The sequence below is a fragment of the Panthera uncia genome (assembly GCF_023721935.1).
Source record: "Panthera uncia isolate 11264 chromosome D3 unlocalized genomic scaffold, Puncia_PCG_1.0 HiC_scaffold_8, whole genome shotgun sequence".
In the NCBI taxonomy this organism is placed as follows: domain Eukaryota; kingdom Metazoa; phylum Chordata; class Mammalia; order Carnivora; family Felidae; genus Panthera; species Panthera uncia.
This window is the reverse complement of record NW_026057586.1, coordinates 55,536,135-55,556,938: the sequence shown is the minus strand read 5'-3', so window position 1 is coordinate 55,556,938 and position 20,804 is coordinate 55,536,135. Positions and strand designations below refer to the sequence as shown.

Below are 20,804 nucleotides of genomic sequence, written 5' to 3'. Positions count from 1 at the left end.
TCCTGCATGGCATCAATTCGAGTGACATCCGTACATGGATAAATTACAGGTATGTGTATTTTATATCTATGTATCTGTTATTTCCTTAGTAACTGATAACCTCCTGAGATGCTAAGGCATAAAATAGCCCAATCTTACTCAGTTTACACTTATATGAATAATTTATGTTCTTATATTATTTTAAGGAACTTAGAGAAGATGCATATATACAAATAATAGTATAATGAGATAAATATTCATAAAAACTGGAAAATTTGTGTTAAATCTAGGAAGCATTGATTTTTCTGATATGACCAGAATTTAGGTTTTATGGATGGTTAAAATGAAGAGGGCTCTGCAAGGCAGTCAGATCAAGGGGATCCTTGAATGTATGCAAAAGAATTTCTTTCTTTTTTTAAAAAATTTTTTAATGTTTATTTTTGACAGAGAGAGACAGACAGAGCATGAATGGGGGAGGGTCAGAGAGAGAGGGAAACACAAATCTGAAGCAGGCTCCAGGCTCTGAGCTGTCAGCACAGAGCCCAACGCAGGGCTCGAACTCACAGAGCGCAAGATCTTGACCTGAGCCGAAGTCAGATGCCCAACTGACTGAGCCACTCAGGCGCCCCACAAAAGAATTTCAATTTGAGTCTAAGAGTGCACATTTATAACAGGTAGAAGGAAGGAAAGAAATAATGCCTCCTTTTTCCTGAACTTCATCTACAATATGAAAATTGAATCCTTATAACTAACAGCATTATGAATTATAGATGCATAAACTAGGGTTGGAACAGCCTTCATCAAATGCACGTGCACCAGTTATTATATTAAGCACTCTGCATCCAGTATAACCCTTACATCGACACAGTGAGTAGAATGAGATTCTTCATGTTACATGTGAGGAGACCATGATCTGTAGAGGATGAGGACTGGCGGTAGAAGGAGGATTGAAACTCAACCTGGTCGCTAAAGCCTCTTTTGCTGCAGAATCCCTCAGGTGCTTTAGATGAGTAGAATAAATTATACCCTGAAAAAGAGAGGTAAAGACAGGAAGAGCCTTCAGTAAAGTTTCTTAACATTAAAATCATCATTAGGAACCAGAAAGATGGAGCAGACAAATTTTTCTCTATTACTCCCACTAAAACGTGGACTTTATATATAAAAGAAACATGAAGGCTATGAAAAGTGTAGAGGAGGAGGCAGACCAGTTAGAGACCTTAAGACCTGAGTAATGGCACAGTGACAAAATTCCCTGTGTTTTCTTTCTCCGCACATATCCTAGACTCATTGTTTTCATTTATTCACTTGTTTTAAGTGCATTGATAATTGCTTGTTAAAGCATGGTTTTTATTATGGCTGCTTTGCATTTCTTGTGAACTAATTCTATCATTTGTGTCATCTTGATGTTGGCATTAGCAGCATGCAAATATGCAATTATAGAGCTCACTAGTAAAAGTAAATATACATTCAAATTCAGAATAGTCTTAATAGTGTAACGGTGGTACATCAGTCACTTTAACTCTAAAAAAAAAGGTAAATGAAAAAAGTTTAAAAATAGCTATAGCTATAGTAATCTATTATAGATTAACAATATAAAAAGATGTAAATTGTGACATCAATAACATAAAAAATGGGAGGGAGAAGTATAGTGGTTTAAATACAATGGATTTAAGTTATTAGCTACCTAAAATAGATTATTATAACTATGTTTTATATAAACCTTATGGTAATCACAAAGAAAACAAACCTGTAGTAGATACACATACTATAAAGAAATAGGAATCAAAGTATATTGTAACAAAAAAAACCCATCAAATCACAAAGGAAGACAGCAAGAGAGGAAGAAGAGAACAAACTATAAAACATTCAGAAAACGCTTAACAAGATGACATTAGTAATTCTTTGCCTTTAAATAACCACTTTAAATATAAATGGATTAAATTCTCCAATCAAAAAGCATAGAGTGATTGAACATATTTTTAAAAAGATCAAACTATGTGCTGCCTGGAGAGACTCACTTTAGCTTTAAGGACTCACATAGGCTTAAAATAAAGGAATGGAAAAAGATAATCCATGCAAATGGTTACCAAAAGAGAGCAGGGGTGCCTAGATTTATGTCAAATTAAAATATACTTCCAAGTCAAAAATTATCTTATAAGATAAAGGAGGTCATTATATAATGAGAAAGGAGTCAATTTATTGAGAGGATATAACAATTGTAAATATGTAGCCAGCATTGGAGAATGCAAATGTACAAAGCAAAAATTAACAGAAGTGAAGGGACAAATAGGTAGCAATAAAATAGTAGAAGACTTCAGCACCTCACTTTCAGCAATGGATAGATTATCCAGACATAAAATCAATAGGAAACAATGAATTTGAGCAGTACAGACAGAACATGTGCGTATAATAGACATACAGAGAACATTCTGTCCAAAAACAACAAAATACACACTCAAGCACACTTTGAACGTTGTTCAGGATATATCATATGTTAGGTAACAAAACAAATCTTAACAGATTTATGAAAATTGAAATCATATAAAGTATCTTTTCCAACCATGGTGGTATGAAACTAGAAATCAGTAACATGAGGAAAATTAGACAATTCAGAAATATATGAATGTTAACACACTCATAAACAACCAATAGTTCAAAGAAGAAGTCAAAAAGGAACTTTTTTAAAAAACCTTGAAACAAAGGAAAATGAGACACAACATTAGGGGATGCAGCAAATGGAGGTCTAAGATTAAAATCTGTATCAATAAATGCCTACACAAAGAAAAAAGAACAATCTCAAATAAACAACCTAACATTATAACTCAGGGAACTAGGAGAAAAAGAATAAAATAAGACCAAAATTAGCACATGGCAGTAATCTAATAAAGGTTAGAGTGGAGATAAATGAAATTGTTATTAGAAACAATAAAAAGATCAATGGAACTAAGTTATCTTTTTGAAAAGATTAAAAACACCTTTAGCTAGTCTAAGAAAAGAGGGAAAAGACTAAAATAAATAAAATTAGAGGAAAAATTACAGCTGCAATCCATATAAAGGATCACAAGAGACTACAATGAACAATTACATACCAATAAATTGTAGAACCTAGAAAGTAAATCCCTAGAAACATACAATCTTCCAAGATTGAATCATGAGGAAATAGAAAATTGAACAGATCAGTAATGAGTAAGGAGAATGAATGAATCATCAAAAACCTCACAACCAAGGGAAATCCTAGATCAGATGATTTTACTGGTGAATAATACTAAACACTTAAAGAATTAATTCCAGTCCTCAACTCTTCCAAAAAAGTAAAAAGGAGGGAGTACTTCCAAACTCATTTTATTAGGTCAGGAATTCCCTAATACCAAAACCAGACAAGGACACTACAAAAAGAGAAATTTATATGCCAGTATCCCTAATGAACATAGATGCAGAAACCCTCAACAAAATACTAGCAAACCATATTTAACAGCACGTCAAAATGACCATACACCATGATTGAGGGGGGATCTATCCCAGGAATGCAAGGATGGTTCAACAAATGCAAATCAATAAACATGATACACCATATTAATAGACTGAAGGATAAAAATCATATAATCATAACATATGCCAAAAAAATTTGACACAATGCAGCATTTTTATGATAAAAACTGTCAACAAATTAGGTATAGAAAGAATGTAGCTCAACATGATAAAAGGTGATACGTGACAAGTCTACAGCTATTATACTCAGTGGCGAAAAGCTGACAGCTTTTCCTCTAAGAAGAGACAAAGACAAGGAAACCCACTCTTGCCACTTTTGTTCAACATATTTCTGTAAGGGCTGCCCAGATAATAAGGCAAGAAAAAAATTAAAAGGACTCTAGATCAGAAATGAAGAAGTAAAATGAATAAGACATGATCTTATATACGGAAAACTCTAAAAACTACACTGGAAAACTATCAGAACTAATGAATGAATTCAGTAAATTTGCAAGAAAGAATACCAATATACTAAAGTCAGTTATGTTTCTGTATACTAACAATGAACTTTCTGAAAAGAAATTAAGACAATTTCATTTATAATAGCATCAAAAAAAGGGGCACATGGGTGACTCAGTCAGTTAAGCATCCAACTTCAGCTCAGGTCATGATCTCGCAGTTCATGAGTTGGAGCACCATGTCAGACTATGCTGACAGCTCAACCCCTCTCTGCCGCTCCTGAACTCATGCTCTCTCTCCCTCTCTCTCTCTCTCTCTCAAAAATAAATAAACATGAAAAAAATTTATAACAGCATCAAAAAGAATAAGATACTTAGGGATAAATTTAACCACAGAGGTGAAAGATATGTACAATGAAAATGATAAAACACTGATTAAAGAAATTAAAGAAGACACAAATAAATGAGAAGTTATCCCATGTTCATGGACTGAAAGAATTAAAATTGTTAAAATATCCATGCTGCCCAAAGCTATCTAAAACTTCAATGCAATCTCTATCAAAATTACATGATTTTTCAAAGAAAGAGAAAAAACAATCCTAAAATTGATACAGAACCAAGAAAGACCCTGAATTGCCAAAGCAGTCTTAAGCAAAAATATCAAAGCTGTAGGCATCACACTCTTCCCTGACTTCAAATTATACTATCATACAGTCAAAGCATAATAATCAAAAAAGTATGCCACTAGCATAAAAGTAGTCACATAAAGGAACAAAATAGAGCACAGAAATAAACCCACATATATATAGTCAACTGATCTTTGAAAGAGTGCCAAGAATGTACAATGGAGAAAGGATAGTGTCTTCAATAAATGACATAGGGAAAATTGGATATCCATATGCAGAATGAAACTAGACTCTTATTCCATACATAAAAATCAATTCAAAAAAATGGGGTGCCTGGGTGGCTCAGTCAGTTAAGTGTCCGACTTCAGCTCAGGTCATGATCTCACAGTCCGTGAGTTCGAGCCCCGCATCAGGCTCTGTGCTGACAGCTCAGAGCCTGGAGCTGCTTCGGATTCTGTGTCTCCCTCTCTCTCTGCCCCTCCCCTGCTCATGCTCTGTCTCTCTCTGTCTCAAAAACAAATAAAAACATTAAATTTTTTTTAAATCAATTCAAAATGAATTAAAAACTGAAACGTCAGGCTTGAAACTTTAAAAGTCCTAAAGCATAGGTAAAAAGTTCCTTGGGGAACCTGGGTGACTCAGTCAGTTAGGCAACTAAATCCTGACGTCAGCTCAGGTCTTGATCTCAGGGTCATTACTTCAAGCCCCACATTGGACTCCATGCTGGGCATGAAGCCTACTTTGTAAAAAAATTCCTTGACATTTGTCTTGGCAATGACTTTTTGAATGTGATACTAAGAACACAAGCACAAGCAACAAAAGCAAAAATAAGCAAGTGGGATTACATTGAAATAAAAAGCTTCCACACAGCAAAGGAAACCACAAACAAATGAAAAGACAACCTACGGAATGGGAGTAAATATTTGCAAACCATACATATTTGATAAGGGTTTAATATCCAAAATATGTAAGGAACTCCTACAACTTAATCACAAAAAACCTACAAATAATCTGATTTAAAAATGGGCAAAGGACCTAACTAGACCTTTCTCCAAAGAAGACATACAGAAGGTCAACAGGCACATGAAAACATGCTCAACATCACTAATCATCAGAGAAATGCAAATTAAAACCACAATGAGATATCACTTCACGCCTGTAAGGATGACTATAATAAAAATAAAAAGATAACAAGTGTTGGTGAGCATGAGACATGGGAGTCCTTGTGCATTGTTGTGGAAATAGAAAATGGTGCAGCCACTGTGGAAAACAGTGTGGGGTTTCCTCAAAAAATTAAGAATAGAACTACCATATCACCCAACAACCCCACTTCAGGTGTATATCCAAAGGAACTGAAATAAGATTCTTGAAGAGATACCTGCACTCCTATGTTTATTATAGCATTGTTTGCAATAGCCAGGATATGGAAACAACCTAAATACCCATTGGTGGATGAACAGATTGAAAAAATGTGACATCCACATACAACAGACAATGCTGTTTAATAAGAAGGAAATCCTGCCATTTACAACAGTGAAATAAGCCAGAAAAATACTGTATGATACCACTTTTATGTGGAATCTAAAATAGACTCGTACAGAGTAGAATGGTGGATACTAGAGGTTGGGGGGGAGGAAATGGAGAGGTGACAGGTTAAAAGGTACAAGGTTTCAGTTATGCAAGGTCAATAAATTCTGCAGATCTATTATAAAGCACAGTGCATATAGCTAATAGTGTATACTTAAAATTTGCTAAGAAAGTGGATCTTAAATTAAATGTTCTCTTTTTTGAATGTTTATTTACTTTGAAAGAGAAAGAGAGAGAGAGAGAGAGAGAGAGGGAGAGAGAGTGCATGCATGTGCCGGTGTGTGTGCTCCAGTGGGGATGGGGGAGTGGTGGCAGAGTGAGAGAGAATCCCAGGCAGGCTCCGCCATGACTCAGGGCTCAACCCCAGGAACCATGAGATCATGGCCTGCGCCCTAATCAAGAATTAGGATACTCAACCGACTGAGCCACTTACCTGCTCCATAAGGTGCTACCACTAAAAAACTAAACTAAAATAAAATAATTAAGGTGGCAGGAGGAGAGCTTTGGAGGTGATGTGTATATTTATGGTCTTGACGGTGTGATGGTCTTTCACAGGTGTATATTTATCTCAAACTCATCGTGTTGTATACGTTAAGTATATACAGCTTTTTATATGTCAGTCATACCTCAATAAAGTTGCTTTAAGCAATAAAGAACCAAATAAACATTATAGAATGGAAAATAGTAACCACAATAAATAGGAACATTAGTATTGTATTTTGTATCATAGAAGGCTTTTTTCGAATTAAAGATTCATGGTAATCACAATACCAGGACCTTGCTTGATTTGTCTCATTTGGTTTTCACAAAAGTCCATATGAGAAAGCTGTTCATCACCATTTTATAGATGAGGGAGTAGGAGACAGTGGAATAGCTTGCCCAAGGTTTTGGTGCTAACAGCTTTAATCCAGTTTCCTCTGATTCTTAAACCTGTGCTTTTTGGCACTATCCTGATTATAGCCTCCATTTGCACGGTGATTCTCTTCTAACTTCCTACCTGACCATTGCAGCAGGTTCATAATATCTAGCGTGACTTCATGGGCTGCATTACCCCCACAAAAAATTGTTTCTAGAACGAAATTTATTTTATCCAACTCTTTGAACTGTGAGTTCTATAGCTATCGACTTATTTTAACTCTACTTAGGAAACTTTTGTTTTTAATATTCATACTTTTTTTTTACTGTGTGCATTCAATTTTCTAATGCTTTTAATGACAATTAAGTGAGGTATCAGCTGTGTTATGGGCAAGGCTAGTCAGAATCAGAGAAAATTTGCCTGTAACTTGTCTTGAGCAACTATTTTAAAGCCGCCTGAATCTGAGGAAAATTGGCCCTAAGACCTTAGAATCTGACATCTATGCCAGTTGATTTTTGCCCATCTCTGTGTTTGAGAACAACATAATAGAAATTGTGTTACATCCTCAGTACATATTTTAAAAATTATGATGTTTCTTTCTTCCTGGGTCTATATTTCCAACATATTATTTGTACGTGCTCTTAATCCTCATAGAAGCAAAATCATCAATAATTTAAGTCATGTTAGCTCTTAAAAGTTTCTGTAAAAACTATATAGGTATTCCATAATTTCAGCAATCTGAACTGGAGTATGTATCATGTTTTTTAGTGCCATTTGGCCAAAAAAATCAGCATTTTCTTAAGAATAAAAAATGTTCAGTTAACATTCTTATACTATGTTAAGTTTAGACTACCCACGTATTAAAGATTGAAAAGGAATGGCTTATTTTCAGAAAGTTAAATGACAGAACAAGCAGTATTCAGTCTACTGGGAAAGAGTGTGGGGTGGAGTATGGTGGGCGGGCTGCTGGTCTTCTTACATGACCGGTAGGATGCCAGTCACCTGCCGGAGAATGGGGTCTTGTCGCCTCAGGGCCCAGGGCCAAATCACAGGGCGGGCGGCATTTATTTATCTAGTTCCTTCCCATTTCCTCGCTGACCCCCTTTTTCTGCTAAGTCTCCGTGACCTCTCTCATGATCTGGCAGAGGGAGCCATTCAGTACTTCCCTGCTGCCTTTTGTTTCGGAGAGGCAGACCCCTCAGACCACCTCTTCCATGAATGCTTCCAAATAGGATGCCTCCTCCCACTCCAACAAGTATTCTTTGTCTTTCGAAGATAGATGAAAAGACTTCGAATCTAATATCCCAGGTGAGATATAATTCTTCTGGGTTGCTTATCTGGGTCATAGGAGGAAAAGCATATAGCTGGCTTGTAAAAAAAATCGAGGCTAAAATATAGAACGCAGTAAGCCTCATCGAGGGGGTAGGTTAGTTACATTAGAAAAGAACTCTTTAAAGTCTCACTCTGTTTCTAATTCGTGGGCTAGATGAGGGCGTAGTGCTAGTGCAGGACTCCTCCTGGGAGCTACTGTCTATTTCTGGCAACTTCACTTTTCAAGATCAGGAGAAAGGTTGTCAACGACTTGACATTCTTCCTGAAATACTGCTGACCTCTGTGTTGTTGTTGTTTATTTATTTTTGGAAGTACAGCACTGAAGGGGCTATTTCATCTTTGCTGTCTTGCTGAAATTTGTAATGCTTCCCAACATTTTAATGTCATGTCACAGAAAGAAAATGGTCGCCAGTACTTGGGAACAAGAGGGGATTTCGAGCCTGGAGGAGACTGCTCCAGGCTGGGAGGACTGGCCTGGGACTCTGGCCAGTGCAGCTGTACATTGGTTGGGAAGCTACCATTAGAAAAGTTGTGACAACTCAGTTATAACCTTCTGGCCAAAACTGCCCACTACCTGGGATGTGACAGAACATGGCCCATTGTTTTCAGCAGACCAGGGTAGTCAAAGAGAAGCAGAAACCAAATTTGCAGCTTAGGTATGAGAAAATGAACAGAGTGTTGATACAAGATGATAACGTAGTAGAATGAGCAAAACTGGAGTCCGAGAGGTTGGGCAATCAGGAGTCACCCTCTAGACTCAGAATTGGGACCAGATGGGGAATCCATGATGAACGTAGGGATCCAATTAGAGGGCAAAGCACGGTAATAGAGAATAATTGAGGGTGACAAGCACACAGAAGACCAGCCAGGTAGTATCTGGGAAGTGGATCCTCGCTCTGGGGTTGGGACTGGGAGGCAGAAATCCTATCCTGTGAAGGGGCCAAGAAGAAAGTAAGAACATAGAGCTTCTGTCCCAGTAGGGCCCCCGAATTCTAGCTGTAGCAGCAGACCAGGCATTTAGGAACAAGGACCAAGGCATATGCCTCATTGGTAGACTCGGAGCCCACGAGGCTGCCCAGAGTCCTGAACGACGGCATGAGCGCTGGTATCAGCCGCGGGCACCGTTCAGGTTTGGACCTTTGAATCCTAGAATGGACGACTGCGTTTCGCAAATTACCTTCGGCCTCGGATCAGGACTGGTCCTGGGAATATGGGGAAACTGCACCAACCTGTGAGCAAAAAGGAGGACAATCCAAAGGCTGAGGGTCCTCCTGGGCCCGACACAAAAGGCACCGATTCAGCCTCAGCTGCCAGGCGCTGCTGCGTCCGGCCTTGCCCCGTTGTGAGTCGAAGACAGAGCAACAGTCGGGAGTGCTCCTCAAAGGAGTACAGGCCAGTTTTCTAAAGAAAAGAAATATATATACCAGTAAAATTTACTTTTACTTTCTCGTTCATCCTCCGATGTTAACGTTATACTAAAAGATTCAGAAAAGCAAAAGTAATATTTCTAATTGCCATCGTTTTTATGTTTCTTGCTGTTTATGAAGAGGACTACTAGGATCTCCATTTTTGATCCATTAGAAAATCTCTTTTAAAACTTGTCTGCAGCTGGCTGGCACCTTCCTCCTTATTTAGCGTTTACTCTCCGTTCATATGCCTTGCTGTCGGTGAGCTTGGGACTGACACGTTTTTTAATCAATTATGCGGTCGAACCATTTGAAATTTGGATATTTTTTAAAATTTTTTTTCAACGTTTATTTTATTTTTGGGACAGAGAGAGACAGAGCATGAACGGGGGAGGGACAGAGAGAGAGGGAGACACAGAATCGGAAACAGGCTCCAGGCTCCGAGCCATCAGCCCAGAGCCCGACGCGGGGCTCGAACTCACGGACCGTGAGATCGTGACCTGGCTGAAGTCGGACGCTTAACCGACTGCGCCACCCAGGTGCCCCGAAATTTGGATATTTGACTGTCTTTGTGTTTTAGAAACTGCACTTTCCTATGAGTCAACGTGGTAGTACCTGCTGTCTCTTGCTTCTTTTCCTGCAAACAGCAAACATGCCCTTAATTAAGGAGGGACCCAGAACCAGGCTGCTCAGTCAGAGGAACCGCGTCTTCCACACAATGCTGCTGTCAGTGCTTCCCCTCAGCCTGCAGTTTTTACACTTCCTATCTTGGTCAGAATGAGCTGAAATTTGAATGTACTGCTTTCCTGTCAGTCAGAAGCTGACATCTTACCTGGACCAACAGAACTTTAAGCCATAAAAATTTCAGCTTAGGTCAACAATTTTCTAAAGAGACTGTGTCCTCAGAACCTCCTTTCCCCAATATTTACCTAGCTCATAAGTAAGTTTTAGGGGCACCTGGTGGCTTAGTTGGTTAAGTGCCCGTCTTTGGCTCCGGTCACGATCTCACAGCTTATGAGTTCGAGCCCCGCATCGGGCTCTGTGCTGACAGCTCAGAGCCTGGAGCCTGCTTCAGATTCTGTGTCCCCCTTTCTCTCTGCCCCTCCCCAGCTTGTACTCTGTCTCTCTCTCACAAAAATAAATAAACATTTAAAAAGGTAAGTTTTAAATAGTTTTATCACACCTAGAACAACCAATTCGGTGGGTTTTTCTCCTATGGGTATAGGTTTATGTGGAATCATGCATGCTGTTACACACACATACACACACATGCACATGCACTTCAGTAAGATTCTGCATTTTCAGAAAGGCAGGCCAAAGTTTGGGATGCCCTCTCTTTAACGTAAGTATTTCTCTGCAGAGAACACAAGTAAGCACAGGGGCGCCTGGGTGGCTCAGTCAGTTAATCATCCGACTTCAGCTCAGGTCATGATCTCACGGTCCGTGAGTTCGAGGCCTGCGTCGGGCTCTGTGCTGCCAGCTCAGAGCCTGGAGCCTATTTCGGATTCTGTGTCTCCCTCTCCCTCTGCCCCTCCCCTGCTCATGCTCTGTCTCTCTCTGTCTCAAAGATAAATAAAAACATTAAAAATAATTTAAAAAAAAACAAGTAAGCACAGCATTGCAATCCAGAAACTTGTTCCCAGGACAACGCAGGTTAAAAAGGGTGCAGACAACTGTATCTGAGACCCCCTCATCCCTTGCTTCTTTTGTGCTTTCGTCTCCCATCGTTATCTTCCTTCAAGTTCTTCACCAAAATATGCAACATATGTTCCTGTCATTTGGTATATTCTTTTGCACTTCACACTTCATTCTGATCTGTGTGCTCTGGAGACGTGTTCTCACAGGGCTTGCCTCGTGGAATCGGGAGGCGCTCCATTCTTGTGACGCTCGGTGTGTTCCATTCCGTTTTGCATCCCTCATTACTGCAGAGACAGAGAGGAGCTAGGATGGAATTGGGAAGTAATAAGCAGGTGATTAGATGACTAGAGGGACTGATTTCTGAGTGAAGGTTGAGGGAAACAAAATTTCTCTAAACTGAAGCAAGTGCTGAGCAAGAAGGTCTGTGGCTGCCGTCTACAGTGCTGGACAAACTGGACAAATAAGCCTTAGGAAGAGAGTGTTAGTGCCACGCAACACATGTTGAGGTGAGGATGTGGAATGAGGAAAACTCATGACTGTAACGAATCATTTAAAAGTCTCAAATTGAAGGGCACCTTGATGGCTCAGTCGGTTGAGCGTCTGACTCTTGATTTGGGCTCAGGTCATGATCCCGGGGTTGTGGGTTTGAACCCTGCGTTGGGCTCTGCACTTAGCATGGAGCCTGCTTAAGATTCTCTCTCTCTTTCTCCCTCTGCCCCTTTTCCCCACTTGTGCTCTCTGTCTCTCTCTCTCTCTAAAAAGAAAAAAAGTCTTAAATTGTGTATGGGTTAGATGGATAGCAAAACTTCAGAGTAGTAGTATCTTAATGGAAACTCAGTTGTACTTGAAATAAACACTTCCCAGTTTCCCTTAGGATAGCCTCAACTTTTTTCTGCAGGAAGTACTTTCAAAACTCCCCATTAGATCTCATATGCTGTAGCTTAAACAAATTAACTCCTACTGCGTTGTTATTAGAAACAGTACTTACTCACATCTTCGGTCCTCACGTGGGACTCTGGCACACGCTGACATATTTCCCCCAGACATGAGACGCAGCAAACAATACTGCTCTACCCTGTAAATACCTGCCTTGGTTTCTCTGTGCACAAGAATTATACCACAGTTCTCTCAAGTTTCTTCCTTTTTTTTTAATGTTTTATTTTCATTTTTGAGAGAGAGCGCAAGCAGGGGAGGGGCATAGAGGGAGGCCAGCAGAAGATCTGAAGTGGGCTATGGGCTCTGTGCTGACAGCAGCAAGCCCTGTGCAGGATGCAGGGCTCGAACTCTTGAAACGTGGGATCATGACCTGAGCTGAAGTCGGAGTGAGCCACCCAGGTGGCCCTCATGTTTCTTCTTTTGATGATGTTAAGAACCTTGTCCCCCTTCTGCCCATCTTATTGGTGCAAATAATTAAGTGAACAATTTTGAGGCTTTTTAAGAAAGTGCCAGTCAACTTAGGGAAAGTTGCTTATCCTGTGTGCGACTGTTTTCTTACCTGTAAAATAAATATGTCAATATCATCTTTGGGTATTTAGTAATAAATATTAGAAATAATCTATGTAAAAAACTTGAATTTTAATGGACCTATAGTACACACTCATCAGAGGCACCTTTTTTGGTCTTATTATAAATTGTATTTATTAGTATACATCTTCACTAGATTTATAGCAGATGTTCAGTTAATGGATTATTGAATCAATAACTAAACAAACTAATAAATCAATGTCAAGTATTACACATTATAGAACATGAATGTAAAGGGGACCCTCCTGTCTGCAGCAAAGGCTGATGATCATCCCTGTTGCCAGTTTAGATTCACTCTGGCTTGTTTGGTCAGGCTGGTGACATCCTAACCACGCCATCCCAAAGTCCAGAAGATCAATTGTAGATATAGGTTGGTACTAAAGGCTTTCTGGGGTTAGATTGTTTGCACGTTCTCCTTGGAAAACTCAACTCTATTTTAAAATAGAGGAAAAACTGCATTGGTCCCTGATTTTATCATGCCATTAAAATAGCAAAAGAAAATGTTCATGTTTTCATAATAAAAGAATTTATTATGCATCATATATCGGCAAATATACGGTAAATTGGAAGTAAACTCATAAAAAAGACCCAACTGCTTAGATATTGATGCATTTGACTATGTGCTTCCCTACATGGAGAGGATAGCACTGGGATAATAGTAGCCACTATCATATAATGGGGGTGTGTACATGTGTGTCAGTGTGAGATTTCTCATGGTCCCAACAACCCTTAGGGTTGGATCTGATTTTCCCATTTAACTGGAGAGAAACTGAAGCTTGAGCATGAAGTACCTTCCCCAGGGTTGTGCACAGGTGACCTCCTGTCACACCTGTGCTTTCCCTGACAGTGGCTCTCTGATTCCTCAGCAGCGGCAGAACTTTGGGGCTTCTTTAGAGACAGGGATGTGGGCAGAGAAATTTAACAGAGACTACTGATCAGCCTATAGAAAGAACCAGATCCTGTGTCCTGGCAGATCCTTGCTAGTTAGGCTCCAAACAACATTTCAGATTCAGGATCCAGCCTTCACTGTGGTCTCTCCGTTTTCATCTGAGGTGTCTCTTCACATTCAAACACGGCACTTCCTAGCAGGTTTCAGAAGGATTAAGCAGAAATACAGTATTTCTGGATACATGAATGTTAAGAAATAAGAACAGAATATTCTCTGATACTGGTAAATAGTTACCCATAGTATTTTGTGATGCACGTGGTCAAATCAGGGCATAAATATAAGAAAATAAAAACTTTCAATCAAGTGTTTATATAAAATTTTCATCACTCTACCAGAAGCACATTATTATGTTAGTCTTAGATTTTTAAGTTTCCAAAATTGTAAAACTGTATGTGCTAATGACTCTACCGATGATACTCTGTGGACCAGTGTCTGTGATCTGGCACCTGAGATTTCCTCAAAGGGCGATCTGAAAAGAAACATTAGGGTGTGTTCAGTGAGAGGAGAATGTCTGTATTCAGGTCTTAAAGTTTGGGTGTAAGTCTGTTCCGTTGACAGTGGATTCCTGATGTATCACTATAAACTGACGACTGTGCTCTCACTTTTATACAAACCAGTGCTTTTGGCTGCCCGTATTCCGACATGAACTTGAAAAAGGAGGCAACTCTTCATGACCGTCTGCGAGAACAGACACAGGCAAATTTGGAATCTGACTCTTCACATTCAAGATCAAAGAACCTCTGTAGTTTGAACTTCAACGGAAAACACGAGAAGGTGAACAGTCAGCCCAGGTAAGGAACTTTTTGAAAATGTAAATCAGAAAGTAAAGCATGCAGAATAAGAGCAAATATTTTAACTGTACTAGTTCCTTATGTTTCTTTGAAGCGGTTATGTTCGGTTTTGGGTATGATTATGTTCACTGGCTCCTAGAATTCATCTAAGGCTTGATGTTCATTTAAAACACATTTTTTATTTCTTCGCTCACAAAAATTTGAACTTACCCCTTTCTAAATACACATGTGAAGGATAAGAAAGCACATCTCATCTATAAAATTCCGTAAGAGTCCCCTTTATCTTGAACTTCTTTACTCTTTGGTATGGTGTCAGAGCCATGGCCGAGTATTTGCAGTCCCACCAGGACTGCGTCTCCTACCTGGGATCTGTCTTGTCATCGTTAATCCAGATGCACCTCACGCAGGATTTCTTCTCACTCGGAACAGTTTCCATTTTGACTCCTTGATCACGCTCTATCCTTTTGTTCTTAAGTGTGAGCTTCTGTTTTAAGTAAGCATCAATTTTTGATTTTCATTTACATGCTATCATTTTCTAAGGGGCTGCAAACACAACCTTATTTGGTATGTTTTAACCTAAATGTGTTAATAATCTAACAATTTTTTTTTAAAAAAAGAGCTCCCTTTCTCCAAGTCAGGAATTGTAAACAGAAAAATCCAACACTCAGTAAGTAATGGGAGATCAGACAGGTGGAGCCAAGAAACGCCTGTCGGAGAAGTGAGAAGTGGGTGTTTTTCAGATTCTGCTTCAGACAGAAAGCACTCCCCTTCAAGCCCTTGAAAGACAGTAGACCCTCCTTCCTTGAGGTTTGAAGGAGCGGCTATTTGAGTGGCTGCTGTTTCTCTGAAACCTCCAGAGCTTTGCTCTTTTCATTCAGCACGTGAGAAAGGAAGAGGTGCGTGCCTTTCATCATGAGGGAGCTGCGTTTCCACTGCAACTTTCTGCCCATTTATGCCATGGGTCCCAGTAAGGCTGCTCCTTCACTCCCAAGGGAAGACCCATCCATTGGGAGAGTTTGGTGCAAAGTGTGGGTTTTGTTCTTTTTCAGGCAAATGTTGGTATAGGGTATTTGGGTGACCTTTCATTCTTGTCCAATAGCTGATTTTGGTTTTACTCTCTCTGCACACCACCGTGCAGATTAGCTCTCCTTTAATGTACAATTTCTTTCCTATGGATACTCATGCCTCTCTGTTTTTGTAGCTGTATCTTGCATTTTTTGTTATTTGTTATACACCCACTTCTCTTGTTGAAACTTCACAGGGTCTAGTTGTTCTTTACTGCTTTTTCCCACCCACACTGTTTACAACTGTAAGTGGTTTGAAAGCTCAAGCATCCTTTCTATTTCCTAGTTGAGGGAGAATTTTGTCCCTTCCTTTTCTTAAAACTGTTTTCCAAGGAATGGTGTTTATTTATCCCACTCAGAATTATAGAGACCAGTACATCCGTTTGCTCGTACTCTTTTTGTTCTGTTATCTTTTTTTTTTCCAAATAAAAACTCAGTTTCTCTTGTAAACATTTTAGACATTCATCCTCCATGTCAAGAGTTGGAGAGACAAAACAGATCTTTGAAATGCTTTAAAAAAGCTGTTAGAACTGCCACATTCTTTAAGGCTAACTAAGCCTTTCTTTTTTAGCAAACACGGACGTATGGCCTCCCCTATCTTGAACTCCTCGTAGGCACTTACTCTTTTTAATATATTATTATATGCTTTACCATTTTGAAGAGGATTTGCGCTGAAATACATCAGATAAGCGTAATTACTACAGTAGAAAGAAGTAGAGAATGCCAGTTGATAACCAAGCAGAAAAATCACACATGATCCTATCCTGCCGAATCCTATTCACGGATGCCAAGCACTGTAGAAGTAGTTGGGAGAGGGGAGGGGAGTCGTGCGCATCTTGAATTCTTAAGCCTTCTTTTATTTTCCAGTCTCAAGACCAGTGCCCACATTGCACTCCAACCCCTGTACCCACCCCCCTTTTTCAACCAGCCATCATGACAATGTTTGTATGATACTGGCCCTAATGCCCACTTTGATTCTACACCCATCGCTGTGACATCCTGTTCATGGTCTAGAATTCCAGGCTGGGGGGAAAAGAAAAACAGATCAAGGAAATCATCAAGGAATCATATGTAGGCCAATTATGAGCAGAAAAAACATATATTTTAACTCTCCTCACAGTTTACTTGTAGTAGTTTCCTGAAGCTGACTTTTCCATAACCTAAATCTTTGCTCTTAAAACCACAAGATGTCAGATACAAGTGGAGGAGAATATTTAAATTCCATCTCTTTTCTTCTACATGTTGAGGAGAATGATTTTTACTTGGCTCATGTCCCAGATAGACGTGGGGGTTAAATTACTGAAAATTGGAGTTACAGTTTCCACACGCCTCCCATCCACCCATCCATCCACCTATCTATCCATCCATCCATCATTGAGCTCAGGACAGGCCTTTTGTAATTTCTAATACCAGCAACACTTGTCACCTTAGAATCTCCAGACTGCTGACAATTCAAGTGCAAAATGTAAAATTAACTCTCAACATTCTTCCAGAATCAATTAGATACTGCCCAGCAATTTAGGGAATTTTGTCTTTTCCCTAACTCCTTATTGGTTTTGTGATTACTTTTTAAAAGTATGTTTGTTTTCATATTAATCTTGGTAGACGCAGTTATGATTAGTAAATCATCTAATTATGTTCACAGTTTCTGAATAGAGGGTCAAGTTTTAAAGTTGAATGGATTACATGCTACCAGTGGTTTACAACATTCACGTTCATAGCAGTAATATGACATGTTAATATAGCTTTAAAGAGTCAGATTCCCAATAGGTCACCATTACTAAAAAAACATATATTCTTTTTTCCTTGTGTTAATAGGGTCAGTCGTATTACATTCATGGTGCATTAAGTACAGGCAAATGACATTATACTTGAGTTTCTGTCATTTAAGTATGGACTCTTGGGGAGAGAGAATAGTTTTAAATTGTTTGACAGTTTTATAGTCTGCACGTACATTACCTTTGGAACTTCCCATAGTCTTGTGATTTAGGCAAAGCAGATATTATTGTCATTATAATATTGCCATTTACAGTTGAGGAATGAGAGATCTTTAAAAGTAACTGATCTGGGACCCAAACATAGGTGTTCTCATTTGATCCAGCATATTCCTGTTTCAGTAAACTAATAATAGTGACGCCAGAAGTATTAGTAATAATAACTATCTAATATTCATGTCACATGCTTACTTTGGGCCACAAAGCACGGTGCTAAACAGTGTATATACATCACTGTGTTAATTTCATTTTATCCTCACAACAACCTTATGTGTGATAAGTATTCTTATTCTGAGTTTATAACGCAAGACACCTGCAGGGTCAGAGAGGTTAAGCAGAGCGTGCAGGACCACACAGACAATTAGTAGGAAAGTTGGGATTTGGGTCTAGAATTGCCTGACTCCAAATCTTGGACATGTTTCAACTACGTTAGACCACAAAGGAATGTTGGTTTAATGTTTTGAAGGGCCTGGCTGAATTTATGTATGGACTACTTTCTACCGTATCTAGGATCCTAAGGGTCATCTTGTGATGTATTTATTTCTTATTTTGTGAAAATAGAACTATTGGAGGGGAGGACTCTTCCTATGTTTCCCCAAAACCATTTACTCTCACTTACACTACATGCAATACAAAATTTTCCATCTTGAACACATTTCATTGTAATAGACTGAAGGCCTCACTCTGCAGCAAGGGAATTCAATTATACTCATTAAAACAGTGTCATCATAAAGAAATTACTTTGAAATGCAACTGCTCTCTCCCCCCATATTATCTTTTAACTGGCTTCCCTAGGCCCGAATGGGGCATTTTTTCCAGGCATTTCCCACCCACGTGAGTATTCTTTAATAACTTTTTCTTTTGCCTCCCCAAAGCGGTGCTTAATATATCCTAATTCATGCAATTGGTAGAACCACCATTGTTAATATCCCGTCATATTCATGTTCACTCATTGCTATTAAGAAAAGCTAAGAAAATGCCTAATAAATCTCATTTTATTTGTCCTAGTGCCTTCCATATTATAAATTTTGTACACTTCCCTAAGGCCTATATTGATAATACAAATGGCTGTGGAAAGCTATGGTAATCAGAGAGAATGGAACGTAGTGGAATAGTTCCTTAATGTTTCTTATAATAAATTGTTCTGCCACAAGCAACTAGTTTATTTCCACTACTCGCATTAGCTGCACCATAAATACTTTCTGTGGGGTGCGTTCTCAGAATTAAAACAGTGTTAGTTGGTTGTTTCCGGTATTAACCTTCCAGGTTATTACAAGGGTTTTCCTTAATCCATCAGTGTCTTCTCTCACGACTTCCCACATAAATTCCCTGCTGTGGGAGATAAAGTCAACTCAGTGTCCCACTCCCTCCCCGTCATCATCCACAATATTGCTTTAATTACTGGGCTGGTGGTGCCTTTGTTCTCATTCTTCCTACCTTGTCTACTTCCGCCTATATCTTCTCCCTTCACAAAGGCTCATTTTTTGTCTTAAAGCATTCTATAGCAGTTCCAGCCCATATGAGCTTCTTCAGGTTAGAGATCACATTGTACACATTTCTGTATTTCTGACAACTAGTACAATGCCTGACGCTCAGTAGGCGCTCAACAAATAAAATAGATTTGGAGCAGCCACTCTGTGTCAGACACTTGCTAGGCCCAGGGATATGGACCTAATAAGAAATAGTCCCGCTCCTTGATCTTAGCCCTGCTTTGTGCTTTGGTCCATACCACACTTCAGTAGCTTGTGTGTGTGCCTTTTTAATGCTTACTTTGCACTCGTGCCTTATTTTCTCGAAAGGACTGGAGTCTGCTAAAGAGGAAGAACCAGTTTTCATTATGCTTTTGTTGCTTCCTCATTCCAGTCACATTATAGGTTCTTAGTAAATCTAAGTTGGTGGGTTCAAGTATATACCTTACTTTGCCTCTTAGAGTCTCCATTTCTTCACCTGTAAAATGAATATAATATGTGAAGCTTAGATCTTGCATCTAGGTGTATAGACGTAGGTAGATATAGATGTTATGACTGGGCCTGGCATGTAGTAGAGACTATTTAAATAATAGTTCCATATCTTTTCCAATTTTTATAAAAATCATTGATTTTAAAGTCTTGCAACTGGACCTAGTTGTGTATATGCAGCACATGTTTGCACCAAAAATGGAAATTTAGAACTTTATTTATTTAGTCTGAGTTACTCCTTGGCATCCAGAACTCAATTAATTACACCCCTTAATCAAGTGAACAGTGATCAACCATCAAGACAACCAGGATCCTGTTGGACCTCTAGAGGTTGTGGCTAGACAGGAAAGGCACCTCCACCCGGACAGGCTCCCTCCCTCTCCACACCTCCAGGTGCACTCTGAGGGACCTCTAGCTAAGTATGACAATCCTGAGGCTGTGTAATGGGAAGGGGCTCAAATATTGCCTACTCCTGCTTCCTGAGCATGGAAGGATATCAGAGCCAAAGAACTGAGTTTCCTTATTGACAATGTCATGAATGGCAACTTTGAGCTCTCTCCCAGTCATTGCTCTGCTCACTATTCCATACCACCTTTTCCACAAGAATTGGGATCATGACTGTAACCACGTCCTGAAATCAAACATATTCATTCATTCATTCATTCATTCATTATTTTCCATTTAACAAATACTTAGAAAAGTACTGTTCTGAAATCTAATGCAAAACAGACTAAAATCCTTGTCCTCAGTAAGCTTTCACTTGGTGATAAGAAAATCACCCAAGCTAGTGAAGTGGCAGGACGAGGATTTGAACTCAGGCAGGAGGACTCGGCAGCAGGCGTGTTGATTCACTCATTGCATCGACATTTGTTCATTCAGCAAATACGTGTGGAGCTTCTCCGCTGGCTGAGTGGTGTGTCAGGTGCTAAGGACATGGGGGTGAACAAAACTGTCCCGTCCCTGCAGGTAGAGGAGATGGAGGAGGAAAGACAAAAGTAAACCGTAAATGAGGAGAAAATCACAGACTATGATTAAGTGCCAGAGAAGAAGTAACAAAGGAGTGAATGGGCAACACTCAAAGTGTCTCCAGGATTACCTGTCTTCTTAACGTCCTAGAGACCGCAAGCAGATCCGTGCCATTAGGAGACACAAGGCGGGGGGGGGGGGGGGGGGG

At 39.4% G+C, this 20,804-nt stretch overlaps 1 protein-coding gene across 4 annotated transcripts in view; it reads left to right on the top strand.

The window, feature by feature from the left end:
• The window catches only part of L3MBTL4 (L3MBTL histone methyl-lysine binding protein 4), a 448,796-nt gene that overhangs the window by 315,535 nt on the left and 112,457 nt on the right, over positions 1-20,804 (top strand). For all 4 annotated transcript variants that reach the window (XM_049620399.1, XM_049620400.1, XM_049620401.1 and 1 more), the window contains exon 15: positions 14,441-14,614. In XM_049620399.1, coding sequence (XP_049476356.1) covers positions 14,441-14,614 — 174 coding nt within the window. The remainder of the gene's footprint in view (positions 1-14,440; positions 14,615-20,804) is intronic.